Genomic DNA, 19,067 nt, shown 5'->3' on the forward strand with positions numbered 1-19,067 from the left:
TGTGCAAGGCCTGGTGTTCCTGTGATTATCCCCTCCCTCTATCTCTGTCTCTGTCTCTCTCTCTCTCTCTCTCTCACACACACACACACACACACACACACACACACACACACACACACACACACACACACGCACACACACAGTTAAAAGTAAACAACAGGTTTATCAATAATCATGTATGTCACACTATGGCTTTATTTCTTAAAGCAGTAAAAAAAAAAAAAAGACTAGATATGATGAATGGCGGGAGTTCTTTAATTTATAGAGGTGGAATGCAATTACACAAATTCAACATATCAAAATATAATACTTTTTTAATGAATTTAACGGTAAATCCTTTGGCCATAAACATTGAAATATGGGCAAAGCATATTTCCTTCTTTTATATTTTGTAAGGAAGATTAAATAGCGGGCTGCGACCTCTGAAAAGCGTAATAAATAATAATCCAAAAAAATTTGATGAGGCATTCATTACCATGACAATGAATCTTGTTAATATATTTTGGAGTCATCTGACATAATGTAGACGGCAAATTAAAAACACATAAAGTTTCTATATAATCTGGTGGCACACAGATACACACACACGCACACACACACACACACACACACACACACACACACACACACGCACTTTATTTGTGTCACTTGTTGGCATCAAAGGTCAAGCGCCAACACGACTGCTTTTCAGACATTTCACAACCCCAAGACTAAAGTCACTATTTATGATGGGTTAATAATCCACCGCTCATCCCAGTTCATCGAAAAAACTCTTGTTCTCGTGAAGAGAACAGGGACGGGGTTGCAGGGATCGCAGGGGTCACGGCCTCACGTTGAGACGTCTACAGCCAGATGTTTCGGGCTGAAATGTGGAGTGTTTTTTCTTAAAACAAGGAGGATGAGGAGTTTTTTTTAATAATTATAAAAGATTGAAATTTACATGCAAAAATAAAAAAATAGCTGTTCTTGAACAACAGTGCTCACAGGGGAAAGATCCTTACAAAAGCTTGATAAGAATAGTTATTATTATTATTGTTGTATTGATTTTGTTTATTGATTGGACTTATTATTATATAACTTGAATTACAGTAAAAATAATAAAAACACTATTTTATATTTGTATTTATTTCATAATTCAATGTGCTTCATTGTAACCATGTCTGCTTCTTGAATTTCAAAAACATGTTTAAATACATATGTAACCACCATAATACAAAGATTATGGATTAAATAAAATGCAAATAAGTGGTGTTCATATTTACGGTGATAGTGACACATAGCAACAAAAGCAGGACGTAAATATATACATTTAAATCAATACATCCCCACCTTGGCTATGAATAAAATAAAGGTAAGATAAAATGAAATAAAAAGTTCAATTATCTTTGCATTTATCTAGAAATAACTAGGAGTAAAAGTAGATAACATGAAATAAAGAAAAAAACAAAATGAATGCCATTAATATACGCAAAGCATGACCATTTTTGTAATTTTTATTGAAATCTGCAAGTGTGAATATAAATGATGATTGGGACTGAAATAAGATGAGATTATAAAATGTATGATATGTTATATTTCATGTATTTATGTAAACCATTCAAATAATACATGGAATATATAATCATAAATTAGGATAAAAAACATTCTAAAATCTGCAAGACTATATTTGAAATAAATTGATGGCTGGGAATGAAATCAAATAAAATGTCATATTCTACGTATTTATTTAAATCCCAACAATAATGAATGGAAAAATTGCATTGAAAATAAGATGAAAAATGTCCATTACATTTTTTTTCATTGTTTAATATACCCTTTTGAATATACATTTTTACCACATGACCACAAATATAGACGGGAATAAAGTTTTTTTTTTTTTTTTTCTACCACAATAATGATATGTAGGAAATTAAACTTTTAAATCCTCACATTCAATAAAAATGCCGGATTATGGAATTTTAAAAGGCCATTGATTACAATTGGCATTTACTGGAGAATCAAGAGAAAATCTAAATGCTTACCATTACCATGTTGCCATTCATAACACATTAAGATTTTTTTTTCTTATTTTACACATGCGTCGCTATACTGTGATACTTATAATTGTGTATTTATCCAGCGGTGGGCATCCATATCAAGCTGATCAGGTTTAGATTGATCTGGCGATGGACTCTGCCCACAGAAATGCTTTGCGTTGCTGAAAGTGTTTATCTAATCCGCGTCCCGTTCTTACCGAAGCCATATCTCTGCTGCTGGAACACAGACTTTGACTGACCTGTATACACATCTGTTTCTGCCAGCTGGGGAAATAGGGGGGGGCCATGATCCAAAGGGCATTAACTGGTCCAATGTTGATTTTGAACAAAAAGATATCCAGAGTTCAAGATTAATGTATGTGAATAAGCTGTATATATTTTATTGAAGTATTGATGCAGAAATATCAAAATGCCATGAAATAAACATAAACAGAAACAATGCGGCTAGCAGTGTCGGATATGCAGCAATGATTGCCCCACTGGGCTCGATGCTTGGTTGTCACTGTTTTGGTTTAAGTTTTTTTTTTTTTTTTCAAAGCAAAGAAAGAAAAAAAATTGGTCATCCAATCATGTCCAATGTTCAATCCCCCCCGGTCACCTCATACAAATAGAAAGGCTCCATGTTATCTTGTTTCATTTGGCCTCAGTTGACCAAAGCTGCGGTGACGAAAAAAAAAAAAAAAGGTGTAATTCCTTTTTTTGCCACATTTATGATGTTCACGGCCCATTTGATATATTCATTTTTTTCAAAATTTTAAAATCAATCTGGTTATACATGATTTTTGTAGTATGGGGTTAATGTCGAGACTCCGAACGAGAACCACCATCAAGCAGTCCAACGTGTAAAAATGAATCCGTTTTTTTTTTAATCACTGATGATTTTCAATAAAAAAAAAATGCTTTTATTTTTTTGCAGATGCACCTGAGACTTTTAAGCCTCATTTTGCTGCTTAAGGGTACGTTCAGACAAACTTATGATTTTGGTTTGTTGATGTCAAGTTACATCTTTGTCACCCTCTGACGGACACCATCGTCTCCTGCAGTGTGTGGGACGCCCCTCGCCCTGCCGACCCCCGGGGACCCCGAGACCTCTGGATTCCTGCAGAAAGAGATCAGGTATCTTGATGATGAATCCAGCCTTAAATTAAGCTACTCTGTTTTATTTATCTTATTACACAGCTATTGATGTGTTATTACAGGATTATACATGGTTTATTGCGCATGTGTCATTTTTCTCCCCGTAGTATGTTAAAGAGTGGTTTCCAGAATGTGAAGGAGCTGGCGCTGGGCATCCTCGCCATTTACTATGAGGACCTAATCCTAGGGGCTGACTATTACATCGAACAGGCCCTCAAAAACGCCGCAAGCTTCCATGCCTACATTTCTGGGCCGTCTGCTCAAAACTGAGGAGAAGCTGAAAATAAATACACTTATTACCAACAAGTCATATCTGGAGTTTCTTTTTCTCTTCCCGAACTCGCTGATATAATCGGGGCTGTTAAGTCATCGAATTTGTAGAATTACCTGTTGAAGGAATCCAACCGGATCACGCAGTAAAGAGTTATTTGATCACCGACGATCGGATATATTTTGTGACCGCTCGACTAAAGTTCCCCATCTGCCGATTAAAATCAAAAAGCCTGCATGAATTTGGCTTTGTGCGCCCCCTTCACATCTAGTTAAAAATTGTTCACTCACTTATTACTGTGCCAACATCGGTGACTCATTTTTTTTCAATGAAAAAGATAAATAAATAAATACAATTACAGACGACTGGGACGAGTAGAGGACACGGCGCGGTCGAAAAAGTGAAAAATCACATCCTTTTCTGTGTCCGTGTGTGTATCGGGGTCAAAGGTAGGGGCATATTTGAGTCTAGACGCATCGTCCTGGTTGACTGACCTTCTGACCATCATGACGGGGTGTCAAAGAAACGGCGATTAGCTGGAGATAATCTAATCAAGGCTGCGTTTTACTGCAACGGTTAACATTCGGTCCACGCTGGATGCGAGGATCGCTCGGGACGCACCGCCGTGACAAAATAGACACTTTCATTCAAGCGCTGTTACATAACACCCGAACTGCATTTCCACATTTGGTATCTAAAGCGAATATCATGTACAGTGGACTTTGTTTAGGGAAACGTGTATGCGCGTTCATGTGAGTGTGCTCGCACACGTGGGTGTGTGTGTGTGTGTGTAGGTGTGCATATGCTCATCAGATGACGTGTGTTTGCAGTCCCCCCCTATATCATCCTGTCCAGATGTGAGCTCAGAGTTACAGACAACTCGCCTCCAGAGAAGACTGTCACTTCTTGGATCTGTACATCCGACGCAACAGCAGGTAAACATTCCTCTCGCCGCTGGTTTTACCCGAACCTGACGTCTTTTTGCTAAAAATGCATGGATTTATTCCAGTGCATTTCTCAGTTTATGTCACTTAATGTCACTGCAGGTTCAACTAATAGCCAGTGATTAATCAGATAACTAACTTTTTTCCTTTCCTTTTTGCTTTGCTGTTGTTATTTCAGAGATGAATGCCAAATACGCCGTGGCACTGATCCTCGCCCTGCAGGGTAAGGCGACTTTTTTTTTTTTTTTCCCAGGCTGATTGAGCGCAGCGTGGATTTGATTTAAACCTGAACCCAGCTGGCGACAGGGACAAACGCAAACTGTGAGAGGGTCTTAGCGAGTCACCCATGCAGAAAAAGCTTGCGGCGGCTCACGTGTAGTCGCTGGTATTTGCTTTTCGTTTGCTAGTGAAACGCAGAATCGAAAATGTTCCCATCTAAAGAAAACCTGTCGCCGTCAACTTTTAGAAACAGCTGGAGAATTCACCACTTACGTCGTCGTCTCATCTTGGACTTCGCTGAAAGCGTGACGCTTTCACAATTTCTCTCTTCCAGTGTCCATGACCCTGTGCTCCATCCCAGAGCCTGAGCAGGAGCTGGTTGAAAAATACAATCAACTCAAATCGGTTTTCTACAAGAGGCTGTTGAACGCTTTCAGCAAGGTGCAAGCCGCCAGCGCCCCCCTGATTGAGCAGTTCGGCGAAAGCCAACAAGGCCAGCAGGCCAAGGAAGTCATTGAGAATCTGCAAAGCAGAGACGAGATCGACATCATTGTGAGAATGTTCAAGTAAGAGATTAACCCCTTCTGCTTCCGTGCTTGCAATATTACTTATGTGTTATTACCATTTAGTGAACTAATTTGGAACGATATTGTGTTTTTTTTTTTCAAACGCCTATTATCTGCAGCACCCTGGGTGAAGAGATGACCCCCCTGGTGGACAGGACTCGTTCCTCAGTGCTGGGTGCTTACGGACACTACTTGCGCCCCTACATAGGCTCGTCCCTGAGCGACACCATCGACTACATCAAGGTCTACCTGGACAAATTCCTCCCAGCTGAGTAAAAGACCACAGACTGCAGCAACTCATCTTCGAGCGGCCTGCGATAGATGATAACGCATAGAAACTACACTTCAAAATTGGTATCTTGGCTGAAAAGGGAACAAGCGACAAACATGAAAAGACCACAAGTGCAAAAGATAAAAGGAAAAAAAAAGAGCAAACCAAAACGTGCATGTACAATATTTAGTGTTTGATACGCTAATCATAGTCTTTGTGATATTGTGTATGTATATGTGTGAATGGGTTCAATAAAGTGAACTGGAAACAAATGACGGTGTGTTAACTGAGAAAATGGTCAACAATAAAGTATTTGACGTTAGCGGCAATACTTATTAAACATTGTTCATTAGCTTAAAGGGCTAGTAAGCATTAGCCGACCGGAGGTTTCCTTACACCGGATCAGGACATCCAATAATACTCCAGGACATGAATTGACCAAAATCTTATGAAGCTGGCCTTTTTCAAATCATTTTTGATTTTTACCTGAAGTAACAAACACTCACAGTGATACAGATGGACAAACAAAGGGATGCAAATGTACATTGATAAAAAAACAAAAGTGGGTTTTAATCCAGATACAAAAAAAAAAATGAACAAGGAATTATCATAAAACAAAAAAAAAGGTTTTATTGATAAATAATCAACCTTGATGATTCATCTCCTTATTGAGCTGCATCATGTGGCAGGATGACATGACTGATGTTTAACCCAGAGATAAAAGAAACAAAGACAGGTTATGTTGAAAATAAAATATATCAATCTTAGATTCCGTATATTATATTAGTTTTCTGTTTAATATATCCAGCGCTATATATATATGTACATATACACTTGTCATTAGACATGTAAGTATGCATGCAAATATTCATTTATCATTTATTTCTAATGATATAACATTTATTCTATCATGAAAAAAACACTATAGCATAAACATTATAGCATTAATAAATCAACACTATATGAATATTTTATATTGACCTGAGTGGAATATACAGATCAGTCCAGACGCAATTTATAATACAATTAAATAATTGTAAACTGAATGAAGGCAAGTGTGTAAACACAGATGGTGTTGAAGCAAAGGTTGTGAACTTTGCTCTCCCACCCCCACAACACACACGCACCCACGCACGCTGGCAGGCGCGCACAAGGTATCACAGTTTGACCTGTACCAAAATCACATTAAGGAGACCTTATTTTTTACTTTTTTCGAAGAAAACCCCCCGTGCAAAAACTTTTTCGGTGAAACAACTGTGTTGCATCTATTCTACAATTTTCAAGTCCAAAATACAAGTGAGAAGAACCTCTGACCTCTCGCACTCCCCCGCATGCCATCTCACCGCAAATTCTTTTTTGATTTTTTTATAGATCTTTTTAGCAGATTTTCAATAGATTTCTCTTGACTTTTCTGATGAAGTCTTTGGTAGGGACAGCGGATGGGAAAGAAAAAAATGCAAAAGAAGTCTCTGTTACACCTCATTGGATAATATCTTAATGTAATTCTTAATTAATTATTTTCTTGCCATTGGTTACCGCTTTGTTTTTTAATGAAATATTATTACATACTTACTCTTTAATATGAATTTGCTCATTTCTGTATGTATATAATACATTTATTTTTCTTGCCATCTTTTGCTGTTTTTGTCAGATTTCTGGTTCCGTTTGATCGTTTGATTTTTATTTTTCAATAATCTCACATGCCTTGATACAGTACATAGACGTACCCATATACATATACATATTTGTGTATATGTATGAGTGTATGTGTACATTTTTATGGGGATCATGCTGATTTTGTTTGACTATTAGTCAATCATTTATTTTTTATTTTTTGATTTCAATTTAATAAATGTTTTTAATACATTTTATAGATACAGTACATCCACATCCACATCCACATCCACATCCACATCCACGTCCACATCCATGTCCACATCCACATACACATACACATACACATACACATACACATACACATACACATACACATACACATACACAGACACAGACACATGCACATACGCATACACGTACACGTACACGTACACATACACAAACAGATACATAAACACGTGTGTGTGTGTGTGTGTGTGTGTGTGTGTGTGTGTGTGTGTGTGTTGCACATTTTTCATGAGGGTTGTGCTGACTTTTAATACATTTTGCTTATTATTCAATCATTTATTACTGGGTTTTGAAATATTCAATGTATTTATTTTAAGTGAAAATGTCCAATCAGGTAATTAGTACACTTTTTAAACTATAAAGTGGATTTGATTCATAAAAGACAAGAAAACATTTTTATTATAAAGAAGCAAGATTTATGAGCAAAAAAAAAAAAAAGAAAGTTTTTTTCTAATATTTCCATATTTTATATGACTGATGATTTCAGAACCTCCACTCCAAAAAAAAGATCCAAGAAATCTAAAATGGTTAATTTGTTATACGAGATATTGCAAAATCTTTAGAACATTGAAAATAGAGGGTGATCAATGTAATCTGGCCTAAATATTTCATAATCTTAATTGGCAGGACGACGTGTTCAACACACTCTAGACTTCGGGCCTACGCGCAGGACTTGGGACTGTCGTGACTGGAAACGAACTCATCACCGTCTTATGCAATTGACTGCGCCTCCGTGGAGGGGAGTGGGGTAAGGGAGTAATCACGGAGGGGGGGAAAACAAGGGGCCAGACGGGAGAAAAAATTTATCTCCCACGGAGTGCACTTTGGCTCTGGGAGCGACGAGTTGACACACCCATACTCCTATATAAAGGCACCCTTGCGTCTTGGGCTCTTGCGCCTGGTCATTTTCTTTTCTTTTTTTTTTGCAGAGAGAACAGGGTGAGTACGGGCACTTCATGCGGCCACCGGAAATAGAAGGCGACGGGTCTGTGCGGGGGGGATGTTTAGGATGGGGGGGAGAGAATATTGATGCAATATCACACCCTGGTGGATGGTGAGTGTCTAAACACTTTTTATTACCCCACCCCTGTTCTGTTCTCCCCCCACCCTTCCCCGCACAGATCTGAGCGTCGACGATGAACAAGCTGCTGGTCGCCTCCATCGTGGTCACGCTTCTCGCTCTCAGTAAGTCAGATCGCGCTAGATTCTTTCTGTAACGCTGTTAAAGAGCTCTGACCTCCGACCCCTGACACCCCCTCTTCTGTGGATGCAGGTGCTGACGGGTTCCGTGTGGCAAGGCAGGCTGTGGAAGAGGACGACACGGGCACGTTGACCAAGATGACCAACTCACTCAAGTCTTATTACAGCATCGCGATCAACAAAGTCAAAAATTTCGTTGACAGTGTCCAGGGACTGAAGCTGGAAGAGAAGATGAAGTAAGTGGTCGAGCAAACAAACAAACAAACAAACAAACAAACAAACATCAAACAAACAAACAAACAAACAAACAAACAAACATCATTATTAGCATACAAATATTTCTTCATCTTCTTCTTCAGATAATAACAATAACAATAACAATAACAATAACAATAACAATAACAGCAGGCATCCATGTGCCTGTGCACGCAGACACATATGCACACATACACACACACAGGCACACACAAACACACATGCACAAACACACATGCACACATACACACACACATACACGCACACACACAAACACACAAATCATGCCACTGTGTCCACTGAATGACTCATATTCCCTTTTTTATTTCTTTCCACAAGATCATTGTTAAATATGTGAGCGAAACTTTCCATCAAGAAAGAAATTACAGGCAGCAACATTATTGTTTTTATTATTATATTATTATTGTTATTATTGTTGTTGTTGTTGTTGTTGTTGTTGCTGATGTTCAAATGTTCTAAGAATTAGAAAGAAATGTGATTGTGATTTTATTACGTGTCAAATATGAATATTTTTCTTTTATAAGTCGCAAAAAATGTCCAACACATAACGTATATTTGTTGATGTGACAATGAAGTCCGAGGCGGATGAGGTTCGTGGTCGGGTTGGAATATTTTGGCACAATCTTTTGCCACTAGAAGGTCGTAGAATAAAAGCTTCATTGTCATCGTCTAACGTCAGAGATTAAGGATATACACCGACAATAGAAAAAGCAAAAATTGAAAAATTGGAATTTTTGGAATTCTGTCCAAAATTTAATACAATGGTCTGAAAATAAGTTTTTTTTTTTTTTTTTTAAGGAACTTCTATGATGACACCACCAACGCCGTGAGCACATATGTGGGAATAGCTCATGACCAGATTTACCACACCATTTACAACCAGCAATAAAGTCGTCTCAGAGTGCACAGAATCACACCCAAACACACACATGCAAATAACATCCCCCCGATACCAGACCCAGATAAGTCATTCAATGGGCTGTCACCTCAGCCAGGACTGCAATGGACTTTTGTCACATCCAGAATAAATGTATTTATGGGAACCACACTCAGTGTGCATGCTTGGCGATTTCAATACTGGAGGATGGGGTAAATGCACATGGTAAAATGTATGAAAATTGTATGAAAAAAGTCGTTATTATATAACTGACATTTTAAAGAGTTCTTTTTTGTCAAATTCTGAGATTTGGGCGCTGTTTTTCATGGCAACACTTGAGTTCTCATATCAATTTCAGTTTACCAGCCTCCCCACCATTTTAACTTTTTTTTTTCTACTGTCCAAAATCAAGGACTGTTAAGATGACGGTAAATTAGTCCAATGATAGTACTACGACTACTACTACTAATGATATTTATAATAATAATGATGACAATAATCATAGTAATAATAATATCAACATGACTAACCCATACTTTTTTTTCTCCAAATTTCCAAAAAGGAAAAAATTATAAAATAATAATTTCTAGTTATTCTGTTTTTCGATGTATTCAGGAGTTGTATAATAAGTGTAATATCTGGGTGTTGTTTGAAGAAGAGGTGACTATGGATTCTTTGTTTTTTAACTTTTATTTAATTCTATTTTATTTTATTTTATTGGCTACATTTTGCATTGGCGATGATTTTGAGAGGAGTAACCTGTGCTGTTTAGGCTCTTGAAGAATCAAGAATCCTGCTCTTGATTAGCCTCTCCTCTAATAAGTCAATGAGAAAATATACCAGCAATGCAAACAACATCCCTTCATAGTTGTAGTCCTTTTGTCTGTTTGCACCGAGGTGAACTTTGGCCATTAATTATAGTGTTGACGTCAACAATTTACTTTTCTGTCACTTTAGCCAAGACAAGTGTGTTTTGCATGATGACTTATGCAACATGCGTTACTCAATATTTGATATCTGTGGTGAAATATTAACTTATCCCAACTGTGATTCCTCACTCCTGTCAATGAGAGATCATTACTTTAAAAAAATAGTAAAACAAAAAAAACTGAATGACGCCCTAATAAGATGAAATATATAGGGTGCTGTGCTTCTGGCTCACAACACAAAGGACCGTGGTTCAAGTTCCACAGGGAGCTTTTCTGTGTGGGGTTTGCATGTTCTCCCCGTGTCTGCGTGGCTTTCCAAAAAAATGCGCGAGGTTAACTGGCAAAAATTGGGAAAATTGCCCCAATGTGTGAATGAAAGAGTGAATGGTTCTCTGTCTATATGTGGCCCGTGATTCATTGGCGACTGGTCCAGGGTGATGCCGCCTCTCGCCTGATGACAGCTGGGATAAGCGGTAGATAATGGCCATACATGGAAGAATGGATGGATGCGGAGTGCTGATTTTATAGTTCTAAAATACCGGCTCACCATAAGAAACAATAGAAAATGAAAAATTAAAATGCTCAAAAAAAATTGAATATTGAGTGTGACAAAATGATATGACCAAAATAGTAATTGTTGCTAATAATAATAATTATTATAGTAGGAAATTATACAGCTACCATCATGGTTCTGAAATTTCAACGGTCGCAATGAATTAAAAAAAAAAAGAAAAGAAAAGAAACAGATAAATAAGCAGTGTTAAATGTACAGTTCGGACTTCATGTTCTGAAATTTATTACACTTGCAAAAATAAAATGTTGAATTACAATCACAGATGTCATGTGAACAAACAAATATCCACACAAGTAAATAAAATGAGAATAATTAGATAATAATAAACCGACTCTGCCGAGGAGTGTGCAGGGCTCTACTCTGGATGTTTTATGACACCGTGTTGGCCTCTGCAGTACAATATGCCATCGAGTGCCTGGAAGACACGCTCAACAGGCTGGTTACGAAAGGATCTAAACTCTATCGAGGAAATGACGGACAGCAAGATGCTGGGCAAGCTGAAGCAGATGCTCCACAGATGTGTTACTATGCGTGATACTTTCACTATTGTATTATTCATTCAGAGTAAATTATATGGGTAAATCCCTATTGTGTTGTAATTGTTCTTGTAAATATTGTTGTCCGCTGCATGCCTAACCTGTCTCCTGCACTGTGCCTTTTGCTGCTGCAACACCTGAATTTCCCCACCGTGGGAACAATAAAGTTGCATCTTATCTTATCGTCCAATGAGAAAATCATTTGCTTGCAATAAAGGCCTCTAAAAAATAACCAAACAGAATAACTGTTTCTAATATAAATGTATATAAATGAATATAAAGTGTGCCACTATTATCCTGAAGTAATACTTGTTGAATTAATACAACATGGAGATATTACACTATAATATAAACTACAATATATTGCATGGGTTTTTTCTGCTTTCTCCAGTTTCTTCCAACAGCCCAAAAACATGCAGTAGGTTCACTGGAAGCCCTAAATTGCACAGATGTGTGAATTAGTTAATGGTTGCAAGTTATACCTATGATTGATCGATTCTGAAATCTTAGCTCTTGCAAAAAAATAAAAATAAAAATATGTCTTATTTGGCCAATACATTCAGGCCGACACAAAGGGTGTTTGTGTTTCAAAAGAAATGTAACACTTGATGGAAAAGAAGAAAGTGCCGCCCTCAGTGGTTATTGTGAAAGTGTCCCTGATAAAGGTCAATAAAGGTTTTTACAGCCGAGCGGGAAATGCCGCCACTTCTTCATTGATTGTTCCTGTTCCGGTCTGTTCCAGCCTCCGGTTAAAAGAAGCACAGCCGGATCCGAAATTCTCACAGAGAACTCAGAAGAAGATACACCATGAACCACCACCTCCTCCTCCTCTTCATCTTCCTGGTGGCCCTGGCCATAGCCGGTACGAGATTTTCCGCCAGATTTGAGGAAGTTTACAAAGAGTTTCTGATCGTCTTCTTCTTCCCTCCCCCTTTTTTTTTTCTCAGGAGCTTCTCCCCTGGAAGACAACAAGATCTGCAGGCCTCACTCTAGACCCTGGCAGGTGCACCTACGAGGGAGCAGCACCTCCTGCAGCGCCGCTCTTATCAGCAAGTGGTGGCTGGTCACCTCCTTCGAATGTGCTCCAAAGTAGGTGCCTCCAATGCAAATTAAGTTTCCATTGCGTTCAAACCCAGATAGCGTTTATTGCAAACACAAGATACATAAAACATATTATGTTTACATACTGTTAATCTACTAAAATCATCTCCATGTCGGTTTGATAAGTATTTTGATACTGCTCTTATGTGTATTTATTAGCCCTGAAAATTAATCTATTACATTCTGTTTTGAGATTTTTTTATTCTTGCAGTTTCTGAGAATAAAATAAAACAAGCTGGTAGATATAAGCAGCTGGCAAATTGTTGAAAAAAATTGGTTCTTATATTTTTGGCAGGAGAGGAGTGTTGAACTGATATTGTCTCATTGTGTCTAAAGCGTGAATTTTCTGTTGCTGTGAAAATAATTATTTGTTTTCCAGCCCTGCAGAGCCTCTGCAGGGCTGGAGCTTAAGTGGCATAGAAACTGAATAAATGAATGAGGGAAGGACAGAAACAACTAAGAAGTCAATTTTTGTTTGTTTGGGACTACATTTGACAACACAGAGGATTGAGGAAGGTCAAGGTGATGGCTGCTGAGTATGACTTCACTCCGACTCCATTTTCATTCATTTTCTGTAGCGCCTATCCTTCACAAATGTCATAGGAGACTTACATTAGATTGAGAGAGAGGGTTTAACCTGGATCGATCACCTGTCAATCAAAGGGCAACATACAGTAGCCGTCCAACCATCCACTCTCTCATTCAGACAGTTACATACAGACAGTTTAGCCTTCTCTCTAGCTACTACTGTAGCTGGATGTGAATTGATGGTAAAACCTCACTGCAGGAGAAGAATACCATGTTTAAGTTATTTTTCTTTGTCACATACCTTTCTTTGCAAATAGGCTGTGTGTAGGATAGAATAAGACAAGAATAACACTTTTTGTTTACTTTCTAAACTCACTCAGTACTCTTTGGTCAATGATGTATTCCTCTGTTGATGCTAGAACATTCTGCTTGACTTTGACAAATGATAGTCTTTCTCCTTTTTGTTTCACCCCAATTCATCCGTACCTCCCCGCTGTCCCAAGTTCATACAACGCCGTGGCAACACTTGGCGTAACCGACGTGAATGCAGAAGAAGGCACAGAGCAGCACATTCAGGTTGCCGAAGTCATCCGTCACAGTCCGTACCGCTCACCGCTCCACAGCCTGGCCATGGTGCGCCTGGCTGAACCCGCCCGCTTTAACCAGTTTGTGCAGCCCGTCCCTCTGCCTGCCAGCTGCCCACAGCCTGGTGAGATCTGCCAGGTCAGTGGGTGGGGCTCCACCACCCCAAACCATTGTAAGTGCATTTACAGAAGACACAGAAATACCCCAGATTTCCGACACACCGAGTTTTGCTTTCTCTTAACTTGCGCAGTATAAGTAAAATAACATAAAATGTTGCAGTGTGATGGATGGAGCAAGAATAGGGTCAGGGACAACAGGAACTTTGTATTTAGAACTTGCCCAAATGAAAAACTGAAAGAACAACAAGTGTAGATTTAGGATATACGATGTTTTAATAAATAATAAACTGCCATAATGGATATAATGTTGCACGCAGACTCCAAGAGGACACCAACCGCGACTTAGCTAAAAACACTATCACGCTAACACACAATGGACGCTAACAGAAATAAGTGTATTAGCTAACAACAGTAGCATGCTAACCCACAATGGACCCAAGCAGTAATTTGCTAATTACAGTACCATGGCAGTACTCAGTTCAGACAAAAACGTGAAACATTTGCAGAAACAAGTGTTTTTAAATAACAGTAGCATGCTAACACACAGTTCACAGATGTTGTTGCAAGATTGTGGCAAATTAGCAAAATGCTGCAGCGCGCAGATACACAGTGACCAAAGTCTCAATAGCTGGCGCGCACACACACACACACACACACACACACACACACACACACACACACACACGCGCAAATTCATACATGTATTTATGTTGATGTATAACATGGATTTTCTAACAGCTAATTCATCCCTTTTTCTTGTAATCAACCTTTTTCTATGCAGACAGTCTCTCCACAACCCCACTTCTCCTGAGAGCAGTGAGAAATATAATTTTGTCTTCACTTCTCATTATATCAACTATAGCCCCAGACAATGTTATAGTTTCCAAAGAACTGCAAGAAAATTTTCTGTCTGTTTGACAGCCGGAGCCGTGCTAAAATTCCGGTCACAGCAGCTCTATCAAGGCATGAAACGCTAATTTTAATCACGTGGAAAATATACTTGGGCATTTTTAATTGCCTGTCAAAATGCCAAGTCAGTCGTCAACCCTAATTAAAAGAGGTAGACCTTGAAAACAGTACTTAAAAAAAAGGTTCAGACCTCACGCTGCAGACACAAATGATCACTGTCACGCTTCATTTGAACATTTTTAGGAGTGTCTATATGTTCATCACACTTCCTGAAGTGTTGCAGCTTAATGAGAAACCCTTTTTAAAATAGATATTACCAGTCACCTGTCTGTTGCTGTGTACTTGCTGTTAGTAATATAGCAATTACAATACCGTACTGTGTGTTTCTTGAAAACATCAAGATCTTATGTATCGAACAGACACGTAATGAACAGACAGGGTTGCTTTTCATGCTAATTGGGAATGAAGACACTACGAGAGCTGAACATTGAAATAGAAAAAGAAAAAGACATGTTTTCATGTTTAAACCAAAGAGTTACAAAAAAGGGGAAGAAAACCAACAGAAAAAAGCTGAAAGAATCACACAGAGTCACATGAAAACTGTCAGTGAATATACAAATTCCTCAAGATTTCAGCTTTATATCGTTCATTTGCAAGAAAACTGTATTTCTTCTTTATCGATGCACAGTTTCTTTTTTTTTATTTTTACCAACCTTGCAAAATGTCAGCCATTACCTCGAGTTCTTCATGTTACATTTGCCACAGTGTCCTTCAATGACGGTGCTTTTGGGAGAAAATCTAGCGTCTTCAATATTGACATTTTGAACTGGCATAGACACTGCAGTTGGTGGAAGCTAATGAAACCTCATAGAATAATCAAGTCATTATGTGGGGTAATTGTGTAAAGGAAATGACTTGTCTATGCTTATGCTTATTTGAAACGGCTCCCCTCCCCCAACAGATGAGTCTCCATCGCAGTTGAAGTGTATAACTGTGCCCATTGTGGATGACCAGACTTGCATGAACACATTACCTGAGTACCTGTACTGGAGTCATGGGATGGTGTGTGCTGGGAGCGCTAACATGGACAACTGTCTGGTGAGCCTTCCGCCCGCAGTTGGTTGCAGCGTTGTGCATTGGTTGAACATTAAAACAGAACTCAGCTTCACTCTATCTTCTCTCTCTATCTTTCAGAACGACGGTGGCAGCGTGCTGGTGTGCAACGGCCACCTGCAGGGTGTGCAGTGGTTCAGCAACGGCTGCGATGACCCCAGTCACCCCAGTGTGTACACGAAGATTTGCTTGTACATGGACTGGATCACACGCGTGTTAAACAGCTACACCCCCACCACCACCACCACCATGGCCACCACTACTTCGAGGCCACGAGGGAGCAGAAACTAAATAGATTTGTTTTAATAGTGTTTGTAACATTTATTTGAAAGCTAAATCATACTTTGTTCTGCCATGAATGGTGGAAAATATTAATTTGAAATAGAAGAACAATCTGACAAAAAGAAAAATGCCTCAAATGTTTCATTTGTAAGTTTTCACTTTTAATCTTGTATACCTCCTCGACCCTCATTTGCTTCAGCAATAGTTTTCACAGCTGGCTAATAGCTGCTGCTAATTATCCCTTTCACACACATCACAACCTCACCCACTCTGCTGTGTGTGTGCGCGGGCGTTCGTGTGTGTGACGTTGAATTAGACACGGCAGTGACAGGTTGCTCTGGTTCCACGTGTTGAACATCAGAATCAATAGACCTGCTGGTTCCTTGATTAAACAGATTTTGGATGTCAATCGCGAATACGAGTTCATGTTGTCACGGTTGTCACGAACGAACGGCAAATGAGCATGTTCCCTAAATGGTGCTCTAAAAGCCAGTCTGATCAATATTTGACGCAACAGTGGATGCACAAAAGCCATATGGCCATAAAGTTAACACACTGGTCCATTATTACAACTGTTGCTGCGAGGTCGAAATCTTTCATTTTGGTCACAGTTGGATGAAAACAGACATTAGCCAGCATTCACAGCGGTAACTCCCTACCTTTTAGCGTTTATATTCGGCCTGTACAACATCAGCAAGTGGAAAGGATGCACGGGTTTTATAGGTTTTTGATTCCTGTGGCACAGATGGTAGTACGCATAGATTCACAGATTCAACAAAGTGCCCTTGGAAGAATAACTGGTCCAAAACTGAAACTTCTGTCCTGAACCCGGAGGGATTTTTTTGCCCACAAAATCGTCTGGATAAAAAAAAGCATTAGTTGCCCCTTCTGTGTATGTGCATTCGCAAACAAAGTTTCCATTAATAGGTACAATATTCCAACTCCTGATCTTTCTCATCATGCACATTTAATGTTGCTGATGCATCTCACCCAAAATATATATAGCCTAGAAAGTCATACTTCTCTACGCTGGATGTAACCCAGGTGAAGATTGCCACAAGTTAATAAATACTTGAATAAGTAAGAATAAATATTGAGAAGAATGTCATCATTTTTTTTCAAACAGTGATATAAGTGATATAAAAGTGATGCAACAATGTCTAAATGAGATAAATAGGATTGAAAATATTATTTTTAATTGTTAGTTTGATAGTACTGTTGCTTCAGGAAGTAAATCTATCAGGAAGTAGATCTATCAGCCAATCAGAACGCTGATAGCGATTTGTTCCAGAAGTTACGAGAACGAGAAAGAACAAAAAAACATAACAGGATAAAGAAAGTCACGCTAATCGAGTAAGTGAACGAAGAAGGGAATAGATATTAAGAATTTCTGACATTTATTTTATCTTTCGGAGTGTTTTATTTAATTTTCTCTCTATTTTGAAAGACTGTGGTTACTTTGAACATTTTCCTGCTAAGTTTAATAAGTGTATTGGAGAAATGGTGAACCGCGCATGGACATGAATGCTTGACGGCGAGTCACCACAACAAGAGCCTCGACTCGACTGGATGTGACATCGGTAGGAGAACCTTCCTTCTCCTCTGTTACATTTGCTTTGGGAAACATGGATTTTGAACTGTCAAGCTGGTTTAGTACAGTTTTTTTTTTTTTCCAACTGTTTACCGAGAGTGGATCTCAACACGATCGTAAGAAGAGATAACTTTGTAGTCACTTGCTAACTCGTATTTACTTGCAAAAAGACTGGTTGAGGTGCAAGATTTTGATAATTGTAGAACTGTATATTCACTTTATGTTTCCTTTTTTTGGAGAATATCTTGAACATGTTGACCTGTGAATCTGAAGTGTTATTGCAATTGAAGGTGTGTGTTTCCTATTGGGTTAATTGCGATGCTAATGTAACTCAATGGTTACTATAGTTAAAATCGCCCAGTAACACCCAGTAATCGCCCAAGGTAACACCAATACTGGATTTTTTTTACACTAAAATAGGCCTATGTTTATTTAAAAAAAGAAAGACAGCTAGTTAAAGCAAAATAACTTCTTACTTAGATGTTTAAAAGTAGGAAATGAAAACGAACCTACGATGGACAAACACAAATGGACCACAAAATTTGAACAAAGCTTAATACTAGATACAAAATCAAAATAAGTTTAGGTCTATGGAAGAATAAGAAATTCATATTTGTTTATTTACTTCAACTGAAACAGGGGCTGAAACTGAAACTCATATTTGTATGTCTACGCAAATAGTTTTTATGTACTTAATGTTGTGTCTGTTTAAATGTCTATATGGTACCGATTTGTAATTACCACTATTTCTAACTACTTAAATTCTTTTGATAAACAAGCTGGCATTGAAACTAATTGTAGTCTGTGGTGTGTCCTTATCTTTTAACCAATTTAACTGCTCTTCCTCCGAATCTAGTTCTGGTCCAAACCCTATTCTATTTGAAGTAATTGCTACATGGACAATGGCTCATACAATCAGACCCATGCAGATAAGTTAGATTGAGCATGGGCTATTGTAAGTAATGTGTATCTTGGTAGCATTTCCAGACCATCAGCACCACAGAGCTATGATGGCCATCTCACTTTGACCATTGCCAAGTTGTGTTCTGTGTTAAGGAAAAGTTAACACCGTTTCCAGCATATTCTGGAAATGAAGCC

At 38.5% G+C, this 19,067-nt stretch overlaps 3 protein-coding genes and 1 long non-coding RNA gene across 6 annotated transcripts; all 4 read left to right on the top strand.

Annotated features, from left to right (window-relative positions):
- Nucleotides 1-2,677: 2,677 nt before the first annotated feature.
- LOC147230588 (uncharacterized) lies at nucleotides 2,678-3,473 on the top strand. 3 transcript variants are annotated; one of them, XR_015106752.1, is made up of 4 exons: nucleotides 2,678-2,720; nucleotides 2,953-2,992; nucleotides 3,080-3,152; nucleotides 3,281-3,473. It is a non-coding gene; the product is annotated as an uncharacterized LOC147230588 (long non-coding RNA). The 3 variants fall into 3 exon arrangements; XR_015106754.1 differs by having other exon boundaries at nucleotides 2,684-2,716; nucleotides 2,951-2,992; XR_015106753.1 differs by lacking the exon at nucleotides 2,678-2,720 and having other exon boundaries at nucleotides 2,727-2,992.
- An 809-nt stretch (nucleotides 3,474-4,282) lies between these two features.
- On the top strand, nucleotides 4,283-5,716 carry apoa2 (apolipoprotein A-II). Its single transcript, XM_086154026.1, has 4 exons — nucleotides 4,283-4,379; nucleotides 4,567-4,611; nucleotides 4,942-5,173; nucleotides 5,293-5,716. The coding sequence occupies exons 2-4, from the start codon at nucleotides 4,569-4,571 to the stop codon at nucleotides 5,447-5,449; spliced, it is 432 nt and encodes a 143-aa protein (XP_086010152.1). The 5' UTR covers nucleotides 4,283-4,379; nucleotides 4,567-4,568; the 3' UTR covers nucleotides 5,450-5,716.
- Nucleotides 5,717-8,133: 2,417 nt separating this feature from the next.
- apoc2 (apolipoprotein C-II) lies at nucleotides 8,134-11,923 on the top strand. The gene is made up of 4 exons (XM_086154458.1): nucleotides 8,134-8,288; nucleotides 8,471-8,534; nucleotides 8,623-8,785; nucleotides 9,624-11,923. The coding sequence occupies exons 2-4, from the start codon at nucleotides 8,486-8,488 to the stop codon at nucleotides 9,712-9,714; spliced, it is 303 nt and encodes a 100-aa protein (XP_086010584.1). The 5' UTR covers nucleotides 8,134-8,288; nucleotides 8,471-8,485; the 3' UTR covers nucleotides 9,715-11,923.
- Nucleotides 11,924-12,455: 532 nt separating this feature from the next.
- Nucleotides 12,456-17,559, top strand: LOC147230591 (trypsinogen-like protein 3). The gene is made up of 5 exons (XM_086154027.1): nucleotides 12,456-12,603; nucleotides 12,689-12,830; nucleotides 13,874-14,127; nucleotides 15,945-16,081; nucleotides 16,178-17,559. Exons 1-5 carry the CDS (start codon nucleotides 12,549-12,551, stop codon nucleotides 16,385-16,387), a joined length of 798 nt encoding a protein of 265 aa, XP_086010153.1. The 5' UTR covers nucleotides 12,456-12,548; the 3' UTR covers nucleotides 16,388-17,559.
- The last annotated feature ends 1,508 nt before the right edge of the window (nucleotides 17,560-19,067 follow it).

Source organism: Fistularia commersonii, chromosome 10 (assembly GCF_037954325.1).
Source record: "Fistularia commersonii isolate RoL2024-O1a breed Wild chromosome 10, RoL_Fcom_v1.0, whole genome shotgun sequence".
Lineage (NCBI taxonomy): Eukaryota > Metazoa > Chordata > Actinopteri > Syngnathiformes > Fistulariidae > Fistularia > Fistularia commersonii.